The sequence below is a fragment of the Cardiocondyla obscurior genome, linkage group LG13, assembly GCF_019399895.1.
Source record: "Cardiocondyla obscurior isolate alpha-2009 linkage group LG13, Cobs3.1, whole genome shotgun sequence".
Lineage (NCBI taxonomy): Eukaryota > Metazoa > Arthropoda > Insecta > Hymenoptera > Formicidae > Cardiocondyla > Cardiocondyla obscurior.
In genome coordinates, this window is record NC_091876.1 from 1,958,174 (window position 1) to 1,979,198 (window position 21,025).

General features: G+C 35.9%; 4 protein-coding genes and 2 long non-coding RNA genes across 8 annotated transcripts; 2 read left to right on the top strand and 4 right to left on the bottom strand.

Moving 5' to 3' along the window:
• Positions 1 to 422: 422 nt before the first annotated feature.
• LOC139107622 (late secretory pathway protein AVL9 homolog) lies at positions 423 to 6,800 on the bottom strand. The gene is made up of 9 exons (XM_070665369.1): positions 6,224 to 6,800; positions 5,935 to 6,132; positions 5,630 to 5,858; positions 5,361 to 5,550; positions 4,528 to 5,062; positions 4,311 to 4,445; positions 3,837 to 4,225; positions 3,625 to 3,713; positions 423 to 3,294 (listed from the first exon to the last, which is right to left on the bottom strand). Exons 1-9 carry the CDS (start codon positions 6,290 to 6,292, stop codon positions 3,083 to 3,085), a joined length of 2,046 nt encoding a protein of 681 aa, XP_070521470.1. The 5' UTR covers positions 6,293 to 6,800; the 3' UTR covers positions 423 to 3,082.
• Positions 6,801 to 6,910: 110 nt separating this feature from the next.
• Positions 6,911 to 8,865, bottom strand: LOC139107624 (SUZ RNA-binding domain-containing). Of its 2 annotated transcripts, none has more exons than XM_070665374.1 (4): positions 8,590 to 8,865; positions 8,099 to 8,160; positions 7,805 to 7,982; positions 6,911 to 7,730 (listed from the first exon to the last, which is right to left on the bottom strand). In XM_070665374.1, exons 1-4 carry the CDS (start codon positions 8,632 to 8,634, stop codon positions 7,542 to 7,544), a joined length of 474 nt encoding a protein of 157 aa, XP_070521475.1. In that variant the 5' UTR covers positions 8,635 to 8,865; the 3' UTR covers positions 6,911 to 7,541. The 2 variants fall into 2 exon arrangements, with proteins under 2 accessions (XP_070521475.1, XP_070521474.1); XM_070665373.1 differs by having other exon boundaries at positions 7,805 to 7,985; positions 8,590 to 8,852.
• A 143-nt stretch (positions 8,866 to 9,008) lies between these two features.
• LOC139107620 (VPS35 endosomal protein-sorting factor-like) lies at positions 9,009 to 14,706 on the top strand. Of its 2 annotated transcripts, none has more exons than XM_070665360.1 (18): positions 9,009 to 9,252; positions 9,356 to 9,446; positions 9,557 to 9,769; positions 9,843 to 10,002; positions 10,454 to 10,662; positions 10,740 to 10,870; positions 10,986 to 11,162; positions 11,233 to 11,577; positions 11,659 to 11,759; positions 11,839 to 12,020; positions 12,086 to 12,229; positions 12,311 to 12,474; positions 12,536 to 12,698; positions 12,792 to 12,984; positions 13,069 to 13,208; positions 13,284 to 13,445; positions 13,736 to 14,002; positions 14,093 to 14,706. In XM_070665360.1, exons 1-18 carry the CDS (start codon positions 9,236 to 9,238, stop codon positions 14,177 to 14,179), a joined length of 2,946 nt encoding a protein of 981 aa, XP_070521461.1. In that variant the 5' UTR covers positions 9,009 to 9,235; the 3' UTR covers positions 14,180 to 14,706. The 2 variants fall into 2 exon arrangements, with proteins under 2 accessions (XP_070521461.1, XP_070521463.1); XM_070665362.1 differs by having other exon boundaries at positions 14,078 to 14,165.
• Positions 14,529 to 16,399, bottom strand: LOC139107625 (uncharacterized). Its single transcript, XR_011546543.1, has 4 exons — positions 15,406 to 16,399; positions 15,090 to 15,321; positions 14,718 to 14,971; positions 14,529 to 14,632 (listed from the first exon to the last, which is right to left on the bottom strand). It is a non-coding gene; the product is annotated as an uncharacterized lncRNA (long non-coding RNA).
• A 197-nt stretch (positions 16,400 to 16,596) lies between these two features.
• Positions 16,597 to 17,109, top strand: LOC139107570 (uncharacterized). The gene is made up of 2 exons (XR_011546539.1): positions 16,597 to 16,913; positions 17,029 to 17,109. It is a non-coding gene; the product is annotated as an uncharacterized lncRNA (long non-coding RNA).
• Positions 16,964 to 20,924, bottom strand: Gabat (4-aminobutyrate aminotransferase). The gene is made up of 10 exons (XM_070665266.1): positions 20,756 to 20,924; positions 19,598 to 19,722; positions 19,137 to 19,304; positions 18,829 to 18,915; positions 18,550 to 18,745; positions 18,305 to 18,477; positions 18,074 to 18,214; positions 17,836 to 17,993; positions 17,480 to 17,748; positions 16,964 to 17,408 (listed from the first exon to the last, which is right to left on the bottom strand). Exons 1-10 carry the CDS (start codon positions 20,817 to 20,819, stop codon positions 17,293 to 17,295), a joined length of 1,497 nt encoding a protein of 498 aa, XP_070521367.1. The 5' UTR covers positions 20,820 to 20,924; the 3' UTR covers positions 16,964 to 17,292.
• Positions 20,925 to 21,025: the final 101 nt, after the last annotated feature.

Sequence of the window (21,025 nt, forward strand, 5' to 3'; positions counted from 1 at the left end):
TCTCGCTTTCGTTTCCCTACTAGCCACCGCGCCGCATCATTTTAATAAGGGCGCGTTCACACCGTTCGCCACGTGCCCGCGAATAATTGAATATGACCCGAGGCGCAGTCGCGTAATAAATATACCTTAATTATCACCGATTAAAAACTAATTGACACGGCGAAAACAAATATCGCGAGTGTAGTATAACCGACGGTCGAATGAACGCTGAGTTACGGTAGTCGGAACGATTTTTACAAACTTTCTTTTGTTATCTTTTCTTTTTTTTGTCTAGCGCATTAATTAAAAAAAAAAAAAACAAACACTTAACTTCATGCATTAAATCTTGAGACGTAAGCGGAAAGAAATAGGCTGATTAGGACTGCATTCTGGTTAGGACTGCATTCTGTTTGAGGGCTAATGGTAATGATACTCGTGCCGTATAAACAGGACCTGAAAACACATCAAGATCGAATATATTACTCCTTAATATTTTGACGAAAGATGCTACAAGTCATAGATTACAGTACAATACGATAAGATCGCGACGCTCTGCTCCCTTTACATTTTTGCAAGCTGTATAAACTCGTCTTTTACAAATATAGAAAACATATTCGGTCATGTTCAACGTGGGCGGGAGAGGGAGGGTCTTAAATAACTTGTCCGCGCATAATAATGTAACATCTAAGCTGTGCAGACTTGGATCGTTATACCTTCTATGCCATTTTCGCACTATTCGCGAGATAACAAATCAACTAGGTTTGCATTTCTTAATACGCAAAGCTCATTCGCACATAAATTTCTTTACGGCTTGTGAAATATCAAAGTTCCGTATACTTTCGTGAAAAAACATGCCGAAAAATACGCTTCGCAATAAATAAAATATATGTACACGCGTGTTATGAACGACTTTAAATAAAAATACATCTATGTATGGAACATTGACTTCTACACGCTCAACTAATTTACTTTTCGAGACGGTGCGGGCAAAATTTGTTGTCTGCACGAGTTCAAGCACATGTCGTAATTTAAGTAATCATCAAACGTTCAATAAATTAATTGACTGCTTGTTTTACGCTTCAATTCGCATTGCGTCGCATTGCAAAATACATTTCGCTCGCACATCGGTGTTTCTAAGAATGTATACGCTCCACATTTGGCACACTTTAAATACTTATACACAAAAACAAAGACGTATTTCAAATAACAAAATTACTTTCGTAGAATTGTCTTTAAAAAAAAAAAAAATTGCTTTGACTCGCAGATCATAACAAACTAAATATCACAAAAAAGCATCTATAGGACTTTAAGACTTAAACTAAACTTATCGTTACGTGCGAGTCGTTTACTTTAAAGAGTGATAAATGTCCGCGCGAGTACAAGCGCAGAGAATAACCAGGCAAAAAATTGCCACTGAAATTGGATTATTCTCGATCGTATTCAAGATAAACAGCTCGCTTAATTCCTACGTATCATCGTCTATTAAATAATAACCTAAGATAAAATTTACCTAACAGATCGATTTTATAACTATATAACGCAATTCGACATTAGTCGCCAAATGTGGCCGTTTAAAGATCCATTTGATTAATGTAACAACGACGTAAAAATAGAATAAAGAGTATTAAGTACGACTAAGCTCTACGAAGGAGCGAATTATAAATTAATACTGCTACAAAAATTATTTTACGTAACTCTAAAATATGATTGCAGCCAAGTATTTTCTTTTCACCTTAATCCGACGTTATGTATGTTATCATAATGGCTACGCTAATAGCACTAAAAATAATGTACGTGTGTGCTCTATTATAAGCTTGATTGAATTGTTATTTTCGGTTACAATTAACGGCAGCTCTTCGTTCCACGAATGATCGTCCACGATCTTGGCTTGGTAAAAGCTAACGATTTATTCGACGGATATAAGGATATAGTTTAACTATCTATCTGGATTTAGATCTTTCATCGCTGATCTGTCAAATTATGAAGGATCGTCGTGTTGTACACAGAACTAAGTAATCGTACAATAATCTTGACAATAAGTGGAGGTAGCAATATTGTCAATAACAGGATTAGCCTTAGAAATTAATTATGGAACAATGTACAATGTTTATTCTGATACCGCCTGTCCCAGTTCTTAATTTTTCGCCTATTTTCTACTACGTAATCTGCTTTCCATGACAATACAACAAAATATTGATTTTCACCGATATAAAAATGTTATGGTTGATAAGATGCGATGTAACGTATATCAGATATGCCACTTTTCTTGCGTTTAAAGGAGAATAAGTTTTCTTTTTTTTTTAATTGTAAAAGGCAAGTGAGATTAAAATGTTAAGATAACCCATGAAGAGCACGAAAAATCATGATAATCGCGATATATATATGTATATATATATAAACGTGTGCAACGTATAAATATGCTGTACTTATTTTTATACTTTATATACAAAGGATGCAGGTACTTCTTAAGCGAAAATATCTCTATGTATAAACAAAACAATTATATAATTATTGTACTTGTAATATATGTGTGTAAATATAGTCCTTGAGAAAATTTACGACTGAAAAAATGCTTTCTCTATTAATTAAAGTTTTAAATCATTAAATATTTTTATATATGTATAGTTGCTAAATTATAATTCGCCAATAATTAAAAAAAAAATGAAAAAGATGGATTAAAGATTATTGGCGATGGCTATCTTGCTGTAACAAAACTATATCGTACATCTTATTAAAAAGAAAATAATAGAAATTATAAAAATTTGTACTTAAATCCATTAATATATTGGCTTAACTTCTAGCACTTGCTAGACAGCCTAAAAAAATCTCGCAAAGTTGCGAATATCACATTAATATAATCTGTACGTACGTAAAGATTTAATTTTCAATATTTTCTTTGTGATTTACCTTGCTAAAAATTATAATAAAAAAATTTGAAAAAATTCAATTATTTGACAAGCACGCCATACACGAATCTTTCAAAGAGTTTCTTGTTTCAATTTTATGTATCTATATACTACGTTCTGTACTAATGTCCAAATATCTCGTATTTCGAGCTCTCATCACTTTTGTTTCTTTAATTTAATTGGGATACGTTTTCGCATTAATCAAGATCTACGGTAAGATCTGCGTTATTACTTGCGGAGATATTCATCTCTTCGTCTTCGACAGATTCTTTGTCAGAAACGTTGGATGATACTGCATGATGGTTGTTCGTTGTCTGGTTGTCAATCTTTACTTCATCGACTGGTTGAACTGTCGTTAGTGTGCTCCACCAGTTTGAAAATGCTCCTTTTGCTTGCGACAGCGCTCCCCCTTGTAAAATGTTAACCCCACAAATAATATTTTTATACACACAATTTTAAATTTTACATTTAACGTTTTACGGAATTAAATTGCACGTCTAATTTAACATTTGTTATAATATAACAGATTAATTATATTTAAAGCATGTAAATATAAAATATAAAAATTACAGAGAAATATATATTGTAGTTTTTAAAACACATATTAATATATTATAGCGTCATACGCTAATCGCCTTCGTTGCGACAAATGCCATATCTGTTTCTCAGTGCATAAATTATAGCAAAATACTTAAATGTACTTTCCGTCGTATATATATTTAAAATAAATAGATCTTACCTACGGCTTTCCCAGTTGTGGCCACTGCACGTCCAGTCGATGCCATTGCTTGATTTAACTTTCTACCACTTTCCGTATTTTGCATTGTACTGAAATAGCAAAGGGTTTTGCTTTCTTAAAAATTAAATTCTTGACAAAATAAAGCATAAAAAGTAATAAATGGAACTGATTAATTATATTTTTTTTTATTATAAATATATTTTTGTACTTACTGAGACAAGCGCAACTTCATATCTTGAACAGAAAGTTGACCGGCAAAGGGATGACCGGGTTCAATATTGTGTATCTCTGGCTTGTTTGCGTTACACCAGGCCTTATAATTATTTGTGGTGCGCCACGCGGACATGAATGCCGCATTGTAATGATCCGACTGACGACTATCTTGCTGCATAGATGTACGCAACATACTCAACAAATACACTCGAAATTGCGTTCTGATCCATTCGTCACCACCCTCCCATCCCACTCCGTCTAAAAAAATATCTTTTCGAGGTTCGGCCACATGCCTTACGACGTAATCGGCAAATCTCAGATCTTCAGTAGTGAGATGCAGCTGCCGTCTAAGCTCAGGATCGGTCGCCTCTATCCGCGTGTTTTCGATCTTTCGTAAATGTAATGCGCGATTAAGTCACACCGTTTGCATTAAATAACGATTAAAATGTACGACTAACATTATTTAAGCTTACCTCGATTAGAACATCGATCAGCTGCTTTTTTTGTTTAAACAGCACATTTGTTGCACCTACTATGTATCCTCTAACGTTAATGTCCCCTAACAAATCCAAATAGGGTAACGATAGGTAAGGTAAGCAGAGATATCCCTAAAAATTAATGTATACTTTAAAATTTGCAAAATATTCCCCGAAATTATACATATATATTTTACAGATTAGATATCGTTACCTTCGTAAATAACTCCAGAGGTAGGCCACACAATTCCGGATTAATGTGCGCGATTTGCGTAATATTATTCGTTAATCTCGCGTCAGAAAGTGTATCGCTACTCGCGTCACGAGGTAAGCCGTTATCTGGATCACCTGTGCTTAACGTAATGGCATTTACACTATGTACCCTGTGCACATTATCGTTCGGCTTTGGCGAGTATTTAGAATTGCTTTCCTCTAAATAAGATTCAGTGCATTCTTGCGCCGATTCTATTTCAATGACTTTTATATTTAAATTTTCATTATCGTTGTTATTTTTTTGTAAAGTTACTTGCTGCAACTCATCCAAGCATTTACCCTCCATCGACTCCATGGTTTTGTTGTCATTAATGCATAGAGAATTTCTGTTACTGTTGTCGTTGCATTGTTCGTGACTCGCATTCGACATATTTTCTTTGACGATGCAAGAAGAGGACAAGTTAAAATCGTCGACATTATTTATTGAGATTTCTTCTTCATCAAAAGTCGGAATTGGTGACATCGGTCTGGATGGTCTAAAGAAAATGAGGATTAATTTATTTACTAAACTTGCTATTGCTACAATATTTAATTTAAAAAATATTTCTTTAAATTTTTTAAAATTAATTTTTAATAAAAAAAAATTTCTTTAAATTTTTAAAATTAATTTTTAATAAAAAAAAAATTTCTTAAAATTTTTTAAATTAATTTTTAATAAAAAAAAATTTCTTTAAATTTTTTTTAATTAATTTTTAATAAAAAAAAAATTTCTTTAAATTTTTTTTAATTAATTTTTAATTAAAAAAAAATTTCTTTAAATTTTTTTTTAATTACCTCACACAAGCCGCTTGTTGGAGACCGTGTTCGATCATGTCTGGATACAATGACAATAAAGTTAATATTGTAGCACATAACGGCTGTACAGGCGATTGATAAAAGACTATCCTTTTCTCGAGCAAGAATAATTTAAATAAAAGCAACACTTTGTGACGGAATTGCAATATAAAATCTCTTGCAGACAAACCTGTAAATAATTTATACATATTAAAATAAATGTCATGACTTAAATTTTGTTAAGTAGCAATTTTCTTTATTACTCTTACCAACAAATATTTGTGGTGGTATCTGACTTTCACTGCTCATACACGAATTAAGATGATGATAAGTATCCTCTAACAAAGATACTTTGCTAAAATCTCCTTCCTCAAAATATGCATGCGTTATCAGGGCCATTTTCACCTGAATGTGTCCATACAAAGGCAAAGTACTCAGCACACAAACTGACTTTTGAACCGTGCCTCTTGTTATATCAGACGTGCGATTCTTTAATTTCTGTAAATATTTTTGTTCAATGTTTATTCAAAGTTGCAACTTACATGCATCTGTGTCAATGTAAAATAGTTCGTACCTCTACAGGTATTTGGCGAAAGCACGAAATACCGTATATCGTGCGTTTCGGATCATTTAGACTAGGCAAGTGAAAATAAACCGTGTCTTCGTCGTAATTGTGGGAACCATCAGGCAGAGCGAGCGTGGGCAGATACTTCCAGCCCAACGGACACTCATTCGGAGCACCAGGCACTAGAGGTGGAAATGAATATTCAACCTAAAAAGTGACATTACGTTAGAACGTGCGACTAATCGTATGCAAGACGCAAATGTAACGATAACGCAAATTAATCAACCTATGACTTTACCTGGCAGCCTTTCTTGTGGTGAAACCCGACGACGATGACGTGAAGAATCGGCCCGTTCGATTCCGCCATTCTTCCGAACCCGCTGGTTGTAACGACACGGTACTTTCGGCACTAATACGCCTACTTCCACAGGCAACTCGCGAGCATCATTTTAAAACTGCGAGAAATAACCGAGATGCTACGAGAAGGCAGGCTGATAGCGGCAGACATGCAATTTGACATGCGCCATGACGTACTCACACATGTGTTGAGCGTGAACGCGCGCGTGTACGTATACACGCATAGCTACACACACATAGCGCACACACATACGGACATTATCACAAGTATCACGCTTGAACGCCTACTACCGGACAGGGCAAATTTATTTTTAATATATTTTAAGTTGTAAAATTCTCTTAACGCTTGAAGATAATTGCATTGTTCTTGTCGCAGCCAGACAATTACGAGTCATAATTATAAATTAATTTCAGAAAAGCAACAGTACAAAGTAACTTAAGCAGCTTCAATCACTGATAAATTTGCATTTTATAAACAATATAAACTATGCTATCGTATAAAAACAATTAGCGCTGGATTTATGCGAGTAAAGCATTACAATTTGATATAAAATTGTAAAAGAATAGCAATAATTCCGCTTTCATATTTATATCACGTTTACATCGTATTAAAAAACATCGATGAAAATTATCTGTTAAAAGTATCTTTGATTTAATAACAAAACGAATCACATATTGCATACAATTGTACATGTGTATAATATGTGTGTATATATACAGAGGAATTAATTATTATACACAGTCCACATACTTATTACACAATCCATTAAATACTATACAAGTTTACAATTTATGCGATTTATTTCTTTACTTGTAATAAATTCACGCATCTGTCCTTTTGTATTATCCAAGTCGTAATTCCGTTATATGTGTATATGTATGTGAGTGTTTGCGTACGTGTAAAAACAATTATATCTGTACGTACGTATGTATGTACAAACACAAATATAATTATTTTTCTGCTACATTCGTCACTTTTTCGTATCCATCGTATAAGAGAGCATTGGCCGAATAATGTAGCGCGACATTAACATTTTTATTTTCGCTCAGCTACGTCCATTCTCGCTCGATTCTTTGATAAGCTGAGTCTACGCACGATGATAAATCCCAGAACGCAACTCCGATAATATCTCGTTTGCTCGCTCGAGCTTTGCAGCGCAAAGCTCGTGTCGTCGGCCTCATAGCCGTTCTCCTTTCCCGTGGCAGCAAGTAGAAAGGAGAGGAAGAAGACTGGTGGAATAAAAGAATTGGAAGACGCGCTACCTACGTACGTTAAAGCCCCGAGTGCCGTCCGGGCCAGCGGGCATGCGAACAACGTTACTAGGAAAGTTGCTGCCGTTTGGTGCACCTGACTTTGCCTGAATTCTGTTGACTTCTTGCGTCTTCTCTTCTGGGCTTTTCTCTTCCCCCAGGATCCTCCTACGCGCTTCCGCGTATTCTTGCTCCCGCTAAACCCAATTTATTAAGTCCTCACGTACATGCATAATATGGAATAAATGTGAACGATGCGATTATATTATACCTGCTTTAGGGATTTAATAGGTTGCTTAGGTTTATCATCATTTAGTGGACCGTCACCGCTGCCCCGCAAATCCGCAGTCGGTCTTTTTAATATTTTTACCATGGGCTTTGGTGGTACATACTGGGATCTAATACCATCATCTCCTAATATAATCATCCTTGAGTTTGCACTTCGACTGCTTCTGTCCAAAAAATCGATTATATAACATACTATATACTATATACAACACATCTCTAAACGATTTTGAAAAGTACAGGACATAAAATAGCCCTGGAAATGTTCACCTCAGCCTACCTAGATGATTCTAACTCTTCTTCTGGGTTTAATCCAAGGACTTCCAGTCTTTTGTCAAGTGCCTAAAATCCATCATAATTTTACATTCCTTTTTCGTAAAACAGAAACATTAAATAACGTCTAGAAACAATGCATGTGATGGCTTCGACAGAAAATTTATTGAAGGGAGAAAAAGGTCGTGTTCGTACAAGTTCGACGGCTTTGCACGTTCCGCGTAAAAACGTGTCCTTATGGTAGCGTCAGGTATCGTAATTAGCGCGTACGTTGAACGCATTGATCGAGACTCACGTACACGGACGGCGAGGAACACGTGCGTGGCGACAGTTGTTTAGGAAGATTTCGTCGCGAGGGTACGCGTCAAGGACGGGTCTCCCCGTCGTCGAAGGGGCTGCTCTGAGCGGTCAGAGCACGAAAGAGGTTATGAACTCGCGCGAGATTGTTCTGGCTCCGCGTCGAATTCACCGGCAACGAAATTCTAAAGTGCGACTTACACCGCATTCCTCTATCTGCTCCCAGCACTCGAGAACCTCATCCATGGCCGGATGCGTCGCGAATTCCCGTGGAAATTCCAAGAACTCGCGTGCAACGTGCCGAGCAACGGCTGACGGTGGCGTGCGGCAAGAATGTCGCGAGTATTCAAATGAGAGAGAGGGAAAGGGAGGAAAAAAGAAAGAGAGAGGGAAGAAAAACGGAGGACGATATCGACGGTTTATCGGATCTTGGCATTTTCACTCGCGAATTGCGTAATTGAAACTTATAAACTTGATCCGATTAGACTTGAGTCGAGATATGCTACTGAAAAATGAGATGTCTTACTTGGCTCGTTGACTCGTACTTTGCTTGCAAGTAGACGGTGGCGCATCGTAACAAATTTTTGTGCAACTAAAATTGCAAAAGTACTACGCTACTAATAACATAGTTGTTTATGGTCTATGGTGCTTTATCGGCATTTTGCACGAGGATTAATTAACGTTTGACATTGTGTCGTGAATGAACCCGTGTCGGTGTACTTTTTAATATTAGGCTCGGGATCGAGAGCCACGCAATGGATCGCACAATGTCGACGTGATATCGTACTACGCTCCTACATTCCTACATGTAACTTGAGAAAAATATAGAAAAAGGCGTGCTTGAAGCATGACTGAGATAGAATGGTAAGACTTTATTCTTACGCCGTATCTACTTCTGTTATTATTCTCAATTTTATTGTGACAATACCGTAAAACGCTGCAAAAATTTATATAAAAACTGTTGTAGGATATCAAAACCTGTGGAGTATGGAAACAATATTAAGTTTGCATGCTTGGAAGAAGCTACAGATCATCCTTTAAAACCAGTTGTAATTACTGTAAGATATTTTTTCAGAAGCTTTACATTATCAGAATATTATAAATATTCCTACTTTTATCTTGTATATACAAATTTTCATAGAATATTTCTTTTTTTATGATTGTATAGTTAATTGATGGGCGCAGTGCAGCCAGGCGTAGTGCTTTAAGAAGCACAAGCACTGGCTCATCTACTGGAACACCTACACCAACACACACACCAGTTCCTGCAAATCCACTAAGTGACCCATTATTAAGTCACCCTTCCCTAGATGGTTCTGATCCTCTTACACAATTTGCAAGAGAAGAAATGGATCCTCTCTCTAAAATGGCTGCAGATGAAGTAATATATTTTTTTTGACATTTCTGTTTAAAGTTTTACAATATATAATTTATTGTATAATTTTTGTCATTAGTGGGATTATTCTAATGTCACACCTGTGGGTAAAAAATCAAAAGATACAGCTGAAGAATTAGTTGAACCATGGTCTGTCAGACGTTCTGCTATATTGAGTAAATATACAACTTCTGAAAAATTATCGATTGTCACTAGCTTCTTACCAGGTGGAGAAAAAGGTATTTCTAAAAAGATTAAATACTACAAAGCGCGCACTTTACCCTCGTTATTTATTATTTATTCTTTCTTAGAAAAAGCTGTTTTACATTTAATAATTCAATCAATACATATTTTCTTATTTGACTTTTTTCCTTCTCACATGCTGGGAGAAATGGTTTTTTCTTTTCTATTTTTTTTCCATTTTTTTTTAAGTTTTTTAGTCGCTTGGTTAAAATTTTGAACAGAAAATACAGTTTATTAATAATTAAATTAAATTAATTTTTTTACCGTAAAACACGATACAAAATGCATGATTAAATGTTTGTTTAATGTAATACAGCTTTTTTTTTAAGATAAAATTAATAATTTATTTAATTCTAAAAAAATTTATATTTAAAAACTGCTTATTTTATATTAAATTGCTTATCAAGAATTCGCTTTTTAAATTATCGCAATGTCGTTTTATTACAGTTGTAGTAAAAGTTCAACCAAGTGGACCAATGGTCGACAAGGTAAAAACGCGACTCGAACAGTTAGACGATTTCGAGGAAGGCTCTGTTAGACAAATGTTGGACTTGTCACAACAACAATATACTGCGCGAATCGAACAATTGAACAACGAATTAGTACAAGCGTGGCATTCTGATCAAAGAGTAAAGGCGCTTAAAATTGCAATACAGGTTTTAAACATTTATTTGTTTCCTATAATAAAGTTTGGGTAAAACTCAATTTTAAAATTAACTTTAAATTATTTCAGTGTGCCAAACTATTAGTAGATACATCTGTAATGGCTTTTTACCCCAGCAAGTTTGTTCTTATCACAGATATTTTAGATATCTTTGGAAAACTTGTATATGAAAGATTGAAGATGAAGGCTGAATATTTCAAGTAATTATTATTAAAAAATATATCTTTTATATGCATCTATTTTTAAATTTTATTAATTGTCACACAGTAACGAATATTACTTGTAATTAATAACAGTAATATTTTTTTTTTGTAGACCAGGAAGTAAAGTGCCTACAAGCTTGCCTGATAATTTTACTCCCGATATGGTTCCTGAGAATGCAAAAGAAACGTGTCGGAATTGGTTTTACAAAATAGCTTCCATACGCGAATTAGTACCACGTTTGTATGTAGAAATGGCGATAATAAAATCTTATAGTTTTCTAACAACGAGGTAAGATTTTTTTAATACTTAATTAAAATAATCTGAAAGTTAAAATATTAAAATAATATTTTAATTTTAGCGAAATTAATACTGCATTTTTACGTATAACTCGTATGATAAGAGGTATCGGAAATCCATTGATAGCGGTTTACGCCAGATGTTATTTATGTCGCGTGGGATTGGCATTAAATAAAACATCGGACTTTGAATTTGTGAGAGAGAATTTGTATGACTTTCTTTTCACATATCAACAGCTATTTGGACCTGCTGTGAAAAATGACATAACGAAGCAAAACGTTAGTTTATATTCGTATCTTAATTTGTATTCTCCAGCTTTGGATTGGATTGTACAAGTTTTAGTGGCAACATCGCCCGAAAATTTCCTTGAAGAGGTTTTATCTCGATGTAAAAAACAAGAGAATGGGTAAATCTACATATTAAGCCTTCAAATCAATTAAAAAAAAATCTTTAACTTTCTATTTAATCGATACATGTATGTTTTTAGAGCATTATTATTAAACACAGTTTTAACTGCATTTAAACCGACATATATCGCTGCACGTGCTATGGATTTTGTTAATTTAATAGTAGCAAGCGAAGACGATGGTATTCAAATTAAAGTTACAAAATATAATAACATCTGTATTTAATTTGAAGATATTAACAATTCTTTTTATCTCAATAGGATATCCTCAATATCTTTTATATCGAAGTTTGGGAGAATGTCTTGTACGAGAATCTCCACCGAAAGAAGATTGTCAATCGGTGCTTAACGTTATATGGAAATACATAACAGACCTTACAGATCCTAATAAATTTATGCATTGCATTGAGATTTGGATTCAATTCAGTGTTATACACTTTTCCGTAAGTTATACGTATAATATATATTATTTTGCAGATTAAATAATTGTAATATGTGTGTGTTCTAGGTAAATGAATTAAATTTATTTTTTGGGAAAATAATAGATCGACTACGACCGAATAAAGCTTTCGAAAATTATTATTCACAATTGCAGAATATTATAGAAAAAATAGTCATTCACACACAGGATTTTGAATCACTGCTGGCCATTGTAACTATTGCATTTACATCATTGCATATTTATATTTAATTAATAATATTCAGTGTATAAAACATGCTTTGAATTTTTCAGGATAATTTTTTACCTCTAATTGATCTATTTCACAAAGAAAGTGTTAAAGTTGAAGTTTGTAAAACTATTATAGAAGGATTAAGTGCGCAAAGCGGACCAATTACAGATCCCATTATTATAAACGCTCTAATGTTTATCGCAAGAATAATGCACGATTCCGTTAGGTATGTTAATTTAATTTTGCAATAACAATTTATTCTGATCTCTAAAATCAAACAAATGCAGTGCTCTGACAGTCGAAGATGAAAAACGACAAATCGGACAATTAATATGCGGCCTAGTGCAACGAGTAGATTATGGTCGTGATTTTGAAAAACAGCTTAGTTTCTACGCAGAGGCTAGAGCGGCATTTCCTAATCTCGATAGCGTTCATATACAACTTGTCCAGGTATTTAATATATATACAATTAATAACACATATTAGTTTTTATAAAAAAAAGCTGTAGCAATAATTAGATTATTTTTACATTTTTGTATCTAGTGCGTGAATAGATTATCAGTTGATACTAGGAAGATTGTACGTGGTCATCATACGAGAAGAACGTCAGCGTTTGTACGCGCCTGTGCTGCATTCTGTTTTATCACTATACCATCTTTAACTTTAGTTCATATACGACTTCAATTATATCTACTCTCTGGACAAGTTGCTCTTTTGAATCAATGTTTAGGTCAAGGTGCGAATTGTATCAATTTTCTTTTATTTTATTCAATATATTGATTATATTTATCTCGTTAATTTACGTTAACTGCTTTTTTAGCCGATGCCTGCTTCAAAGCTGCTTTAAGTTTAGTTCCGGAAATGCCGAAAATCATTGACATTGATGGAAGACACAAAAGTTCGCAACCGTACTTACACTCATACTTGTCGAATTTTTTGTCGACCCTGTTAGTAGTTCCCGTATGTATACGCTGATATAAGTTATGTTTTATGCATTTTAATTTTATGATTCTAAGATTGCTTTGTCGTTATTAGGATAGTCCAGAACATGGCGTTTTATATTTAATGAGAGGTTTGCTCAACGCCGTTCAACGTTGCTTCGAAGAGAATACCTCGACTAAATCATATTTGTATTTACGAGTTCTCGACCTCCTTTCAACGGTAGCACAGGAAAATTATCCATATCACATCGATAAGGTACTTGATATTTTTAATGCATATTTGAAAGGACAAATAATAAAGGTAAGAATATCAGGAGGAAGCGTAATCTATACTTGAGGGCGAGGAATATAAAGTCTGAGAAGTGAAAGGAATCGTTCGGCGGTCAACTTGGTTATTTATTTCCGTGACTTTATTTCCTTACCCTTTTGGCCTCACTCATGCAACATTACGTTCCCTCTTGGTTCTCACCTCTATGGTTACAACATTTATGATATTTTGAAGTTAAAGAACGTAATTACAATACTTATCACAAAATAATATTTCAGGTTGATTCAAATGATAAATTATATGGATCTGATCAAAAATTTATTGGCGAAATTAATAAAATTTGTTCAAAAATTGTTGAGGAAATTTTGAGTCATCTCAAATATCTTGGGTCTACTGAGCAATTTGATAAACAGTCAGCTCTGGCGCTCGAACTGTTTAATTGCTTTATTATTCGTGCAGATTTACGGGATGCTGCTTTAGCAAACATAGCTATAAATTTATGGCATTTGTCACAACGACATGGTTCAGTGGATTCTAAAGTTACGGTAAATACACTTTTGCAATCAGAATTTAATCTATTTAATACATTGTTTTGGTTTTGCAATCTGTAGTTATCTCAGATATTTTATTTTTAGATGAGAACGAAGGCTTACATGATACAAAAAAGTCATCATCAAGAATACGAACATTTTGCTGAAATATTGAAAAGGATGTCAAGGTGAAAGGTATTGAAATAATTTTACGATAATAATTAGGCTTAAATATTTTTTCTTAAGTTTTTTTTTTTTTTGGCATTTTTTTGGCTTTTTTTTTGGCAATTTTTTTTTTTAAAGACATTTTGTAATTATACAATTTTTTCAAGTACACAAATCAAGTTTATTAGCAAATAATAACAGAGAAATAAAACAAAATATAAATTATACAACTAATTACGCATTATTCTATATTAATTTTTATTTTTTAAATACTAGAACAAATCATGTGCACGCTTCTCGTGCGCTATTTTTCGAAAGGTTCGTGTAATTTGTGCTTGTCATTTTAATCGAGTAATCTATGGTCGGCGACGTGTTATCGGTTAAGAGATCGGTTTAAGAGATTACAAATTATGAAAAAAAAACTTATGCTACTTACCACCAACCTGCATGAGTTTCAGCGGAGTTATGGAATTCCGGTGACTGTAACAAAAAAGAAATTATTACTGTAGACGTGTTAGTTAATTATGAGATTAATAAAAAAATTTTTTTTTTAATTTATACTTACTTAAAAGTTGCTCCGCCGATGCACGATGCCCATCCTGAGCCTGCTCCTCCTCTCAGTTTGGATGTCGTGACGAGTCCTCCTTCCGCGCACAAGTCACTCGCGAACCCCGACCGTGAATTTACAGTCGCGAAATTTACTGAACACTATATCGCGCGTTATTTTTCGGCGTTCCTGAAAAAGAAAATCCTGAAAGAAAAACAGGTTACAGACTTACCGAATCTGCCTACAGCGGAGTTGTAAAATTCTGCCGGTGGCTGTAACATAAAAAGGAAAATATTAATGTAGACGTGCCGAAAAATTAATAAGATTAATAAAAAAAAAGATCAAAATTTTTTTTTAACGAAGATATAATTTAATAAAATTCATGCTTACCTATAAGTTGCTCCGCCGATGCATGATGCCTCCTGGTGGGCCTGCTCATCCACTCAGATGGGACGTGACGAGCCATCCTTCCGCGCACTGGAAACTCGCGAAGTCCCGTAAAAAAAGAAAACGTAAAAAAACGCCCGAGAACTATCGGCACACCCGAGACGACCGACGAATTATTAATGTAATCGGCGTTCGGCACTATTTATCACTGCACTACAGCGGAGGTCCTCTTGATCTGTAACAAAAAATTAGAAAATTATTTTATAGATTCGGAATGTAATTCGGAATGTAATTAGGAAGGAAAATTGATGCTACTTACCCCTGGGTTGCTCCGCTGGTGCAGGATACCCATCCTGGGCCTCCTCCTCCTCTCAGAAAGCACGTGTTGCGCGCACTGGTCACTCGCGAGATAGTCCACGACTCCCGAAATAGTCCACGATATTCCCGAGATAGTCTACGACACTCCCGGACCTGACAAATTCGCGATCTCGATACGAAACTGACTACGACGTAAAGCGAGGTCCGAGGGTAACCTTGATCTTTCGATTAATTCTCCTCTCAGAAAGCACGTGTTCCGCGCACTGGACACTCGTGAGATAGTCCACGACTCCCGAGATAGTCCACGATACTCTGAAGAAAGTCCACGATACTCTCGAGATAGTCTACGACACTCTCGGACCTGACAAATTCGCGATCTCGATACGAAACTGACTACGACGTAAAGCGAGGTCCGAGGGTTACCTTGATCTTTCGATTAATTCTCCTCTCAGAAAGCACGTGTTCCGCGCACTGGACACTCGTGAGATAGTCCACGACTCCCGAGATAGTCCACGATACTCTCAAGAAAGTCCACGATACTTCCGAGATAGTCTACGACACTCCCGGACCCGATAAATTCGCGATCTCGATACGAAACCGACTACGACGTAAAGCGAGGTCCGGGGGGTGACCTTGATCCTTCGATTAATTCTCGTCGGCGGAATAAACGACGTAGATAACTTGCATCAAGCGGCGAACGAGACGGGGCCGCGATGTGAAATGTTTCCCGCGTACCGTCTTCCTCGAGATCCTCAAAAATTACTCGCACGAAACCGGACGAGAATCTCGGCCGCGACGAAGAAGACGGTAGATGAACAATAGACGTGTTCTGTGCAAGACCCTGCGGTTCACAGGACTCCAGGGCGAGGAGATACATAGATACGCGACGATAAATCGTGAGAGAACACGCGCGGATGCCGGGATATCTCCATTTCGAAAACCAATACTTTGCACGTGGCCGGCGTGCCCTCTTTAGTGCGCAGTGAGTCTCGTAGTCGTTCACTATCAGGCGATGGGGAAGAACGCTGTGATTGGTCGGCGTGCTAGAAATCTCTAGCGCCGACCAATCACAGCACTCCCCTCCATCGCCTGATCGCGAACAGTCTGCGCCGTAGCAAGGACTGCCGGTCACGTGATTCGGAAGTCTCCTTCATCGATGTTGCTGGCTACCGTCTTCTTCGTCGCGGTCGAGATTCTCGTTTCGTTTTTTGTGAGTGATTTTTGAGAAACTCTAAGAAGACAGCGGGTAACGTTTCACATCGCGGCCCCGTCTCGTTCGCCGCTTGGTGCTAGTTCTTTGCGTCATTCATGTCGCCGACGAGAAGTGACCAAAGCCAAAGGTGACACTCTTGATTTCGCTTTTCGTCGTAGCCAATTTATTTAGTCATGATTTAACGCGAGTGTCCCGCGAGTGTCCAGTGCGCGGAGGGATGACTCGTCCCGAGACATCCCAACTGAGAGGAGGAGCAGGCCCAGGATGGGTATCCTGCTTTGGCAGAGCAACTTTAGGTAAGAATAAATCTTTTTATAAATTTTTTATTACATAAAAACTTTTACCATTTTATTTATATTAATTTTATTATTTAATATTCATGTCTACATTATTTTTTATTTTATGTTACAGTCATTGGCCAGAACTCTACAATTCGGCTGAAGTTCATGCTAATTGGTAAGCCACATAATTTTTTATCATAATCTTCTTTTACATATATCAATTATTTGTTTGCCACGATATTGTTATTAATTCATTGTATATCATAAACTATTCCCATAGTATAACTGCCATAGAAAAATAATGGTTAGGTATTTATAGACTTTATATATTCGTGAACACTTTATAATGGAAGACATTTAATTTGGAAGACACGAGAAATTGTCAAGTTAATTCTTATTGTTTTAATACTGAACGAAGCGCGTCCAGAAATATATCAGCATGACGTTCTGTGAAAGTCAATGCAGGTCTCAATCGTATAGCTTGGTTACCACATCCCCCTGTTTGAATACCTAAAATACAAATAGTATGAAAACATGAAAGACACTTCTGAACGCTCACGTTTAATATGATACTACTTTACCTCTTGTCGCGAGCTTCTTGACAACGTTGTCTCGGATTTCAGACGTAGGGCAGTTAAATGCTATGAATGTTCCACGTCCGCGTACTGCGCTAATTATTTCAGAATGCTCCTTTTGCATATTCATCAAATGCTTTAAAATATAATCTCCAACGCGAGTAACTCTATCTAAAAGATTCTCCTTTTTAATCGTTTCTAGAATCGTTTCGAGCAGTATTATTTTGCTGGGATCACCCATCCAAGTATTAAACACACGATATGACAATTTCGGTCTGCAATATAAAAAATAATTAAACGACAATATACTTGAAACTTAAAGATATAATTATTTTATTGTAAAAAAAAAAAAGAAAATTTACTTTAAATCTCCTGAGTGATAATAACCGCCTAGTTGCATTTTTTTACTGAAAGTCATCACATCGGGTGGGGAATCTAAATTGAAATGTTCATGGCACCACATTTTACCTGTTGGTCCGCCACCAGTTTGCACTTCATCAATGAGTAACGCGGCTCCGTGCTAAAATATTTCAACGTGATATATTACATAATCTTTCTACAATATACATTAATATAATTTTCTTGTAACTTAAGCTTTACCTTTCGAGTCACGCGTTGAAGTTCTTGAAAGAATTCTGCCGACGCGTGATTATCACCGCCTTCTGCTTGAATAGGTTCAATTATCACACCGGCCACTGGTATTTTCTTTTCGTTTTTGTACTTTTCGAACAGTTCCTCAACCTGGCCACCGTGTCGTTATATTGTTAGAATCTTTTCTCACATTTAAAATATTTATAGAGACATTTAAATTAAATGGTAACTTGATCGTACCTCTGCAAGGCAACGCTTATCTTCCTGCTTGTTTTCTCGTACATTCTCTTCTAAAGGGTACTTATATTCTGGAAAGGAGGCAATAGGCCAGTCGAAGGCTGGTATATCCATCTTGTGGATGTACTTGCTGTGAGTCGTTGAGAGACAAGCTAACGTTCTTCCATGAAAACTACCTATTAATATTAATTATTTCGTAAAAATTTATAATAAAAATAAAATTTGCTTTTATTAAAAAAATTGCTTACCTTTAAAAGACATAATAGAATATCGCGGCGAACCGGGAAATTGGTTCATCATACACGATTCAACTTCTTCCTTTGTGAACGACGCCCCTTGTCTTTGTTTCTCGGCGTACCAAATAAAAATGTTTTTAAAAGCGTTCTCATTCGAACAGGAACCGCACATCATTGTTGTGATATGCGTTAATCCAGGCGGTGCAAACTGTTCACAAAAATAATAATCACGTTTATACTGCAAGAAAAAAAAATGCTAGACGGATAATAGATAACAATTTCGCGAATTACCTCTTTCTTAAGCAGGATATTTTTTAATCTGTTAGGCCAATCTTTTCCCGGAAAAACACCTAATGCAGGTCTATTCGCTATGATTCTCTGAAAGTAAATGTTAATAATTAATTAACATTTCGTGTATTTTGCTCGAATGCTACATCAACGTGTATTTCAAGAATGTTTTATTATTAAATTCTTATCGAATATCGTACATCGTACTCTTAAAGCTTGAGTGATATATCTTGTAGAAGAGATTAGCATGCAAATTCCATATATCAGAAAAAATACGGTACTTTAAGACGGAGTGGTTTTATATCACTCACTTGATTAACGGGATCGGCGAGAGCCTCCAACATTGCCGGATGATTGTACCCTAGGGGCATTGATGAGATTTGCATATAAACGTCCAGCAACGTGTTCCCGTCAACGTCTATTATGTAATTACCGGCGGATTTTTCATAGTCTGCGAAGTATTGTACGGAAGACGCTTGCTGAAGTCACAGATTTCAACATTGTAAACCCATTTCGTCTCTGGCATATTTACAAAAGATCTCGCATTATTATTCGTATCTTAAACACATATAGTATATAAATATACGCTTTGACTCTACGTATATGGCAGTTCTGTACAATGATAAGTTATGCGTTAAATTAAATACAAATTTAATTTGAAATTAGAAGCGTCGAAGCGCTCGTGGATAGCAAGCGACTTAATTGATAAATTACATGATCCTAACATTGTGCCGTGACGTAACCCGAAGAATTAAGAATGTGCCTGACGTACTTGTATCGAGTTCAATTCTTGTAGCAAGCTGCGGGATCGAGGGCCTGGTATTTCCGTCGTAAGTACCGGCCCTTCTGGTTCCCTCAACACCGAACCGGTTAAGCATCTCTTCGTGGTAGTGACGCCTGCATGACAACATTAAATACGTTTATATTTAAATATATATATTCCTATTACGTGCGACTTAGATATACGTTGCCGTATGTGCGGCGTGTAAAAGATTCCGCGTTTTCGGCTTTCAATCAACATATTCAAGTAGAAAAACATTTTAACTGGCTAGATTGTTCAACAACTGGGACGATCAATTTTATTGGCGGTAGTTAAAGATGATTGCTTGATATATTACTGCGACTTTATGAATCCCAACCCCTCGTACATCATTATATTGTAAATTACAATTTGCAATGACGTGCGAAGATCAAGTGTGAACGCTAAACGGTAACAATGAAGTACGAATAAAGCAAATCAAGATTTTTAACGTTTTCTGTATTGAAAAAGAGCATTATAAAAACACTAGAATTTCTGAGTATCAAAGTTGAAGTATATATTAAAAAAAAAGAGCTAAATTTTCATTTAACGACAACTGATTATAAGATGCAATAAATATGATCATGAGATAACGTATTCAGGAAAAAATTTCCTATCTGAGATATCAGTCAGAACGTCTGACATTCGTCTGATATCTGAGTTTTTGTATCAAAAGATAGCTAATCGTTCAAACTTCTCAAATAACAAAAATAAAAGAGAAGCGCGATAATGTGGATATTTATTTTTCATAAACAGAATATCACATCTCGAAACCTCCTTTTTTTTTTTTTTTAATTTATTATTACACGTAACTTCTTGTTCTAAAAAAGGGCTCGTTTAGAATAATGGAAAAGAGGAATATTAAATCGAAGATGCATCGTAACTATACCGCAAAGGTGTCGATATATGAATTTCCTTCTCAATATTCCTCGTTTAATTTTAGATTTTGCAATTGTTGCTTTGCACACGGATTTGAGATTCGCGGGGCGGCAAGGCGGCTGGAGAGGCCGAGGATGAATTTATCGATTTTGTCATGCAGCGGTCCACGCAGCATCCTCGACAAGAGCGGCGTGCACCCAGACGAACGTCAATTATACAAACTCGATGAAGAGGAACGAGATAGGTAAATACCGTTTAGCGATTGCCGGAGCGAGGTCCATCCACTTAACGCGCGGTGGTACTTGCTTACGAACATTTCCGTCCGAGACGAGAGCACGAATAACAGGGTCTGTTTTCAGGAACGTCGTCTCCGCCGAAGGGATGGAGCCGTACTGGTCTCTGCTGATACGAGTTGATAGCGTTCCGGTAAAAACAGCCGAGACTCGTGGGGGCGCGAGTCGCTCGAGCGCAGCCGCTTCTGGAAGATGAAAGACCGAGAGAGAAAAAGAGAGAGGAACAAGC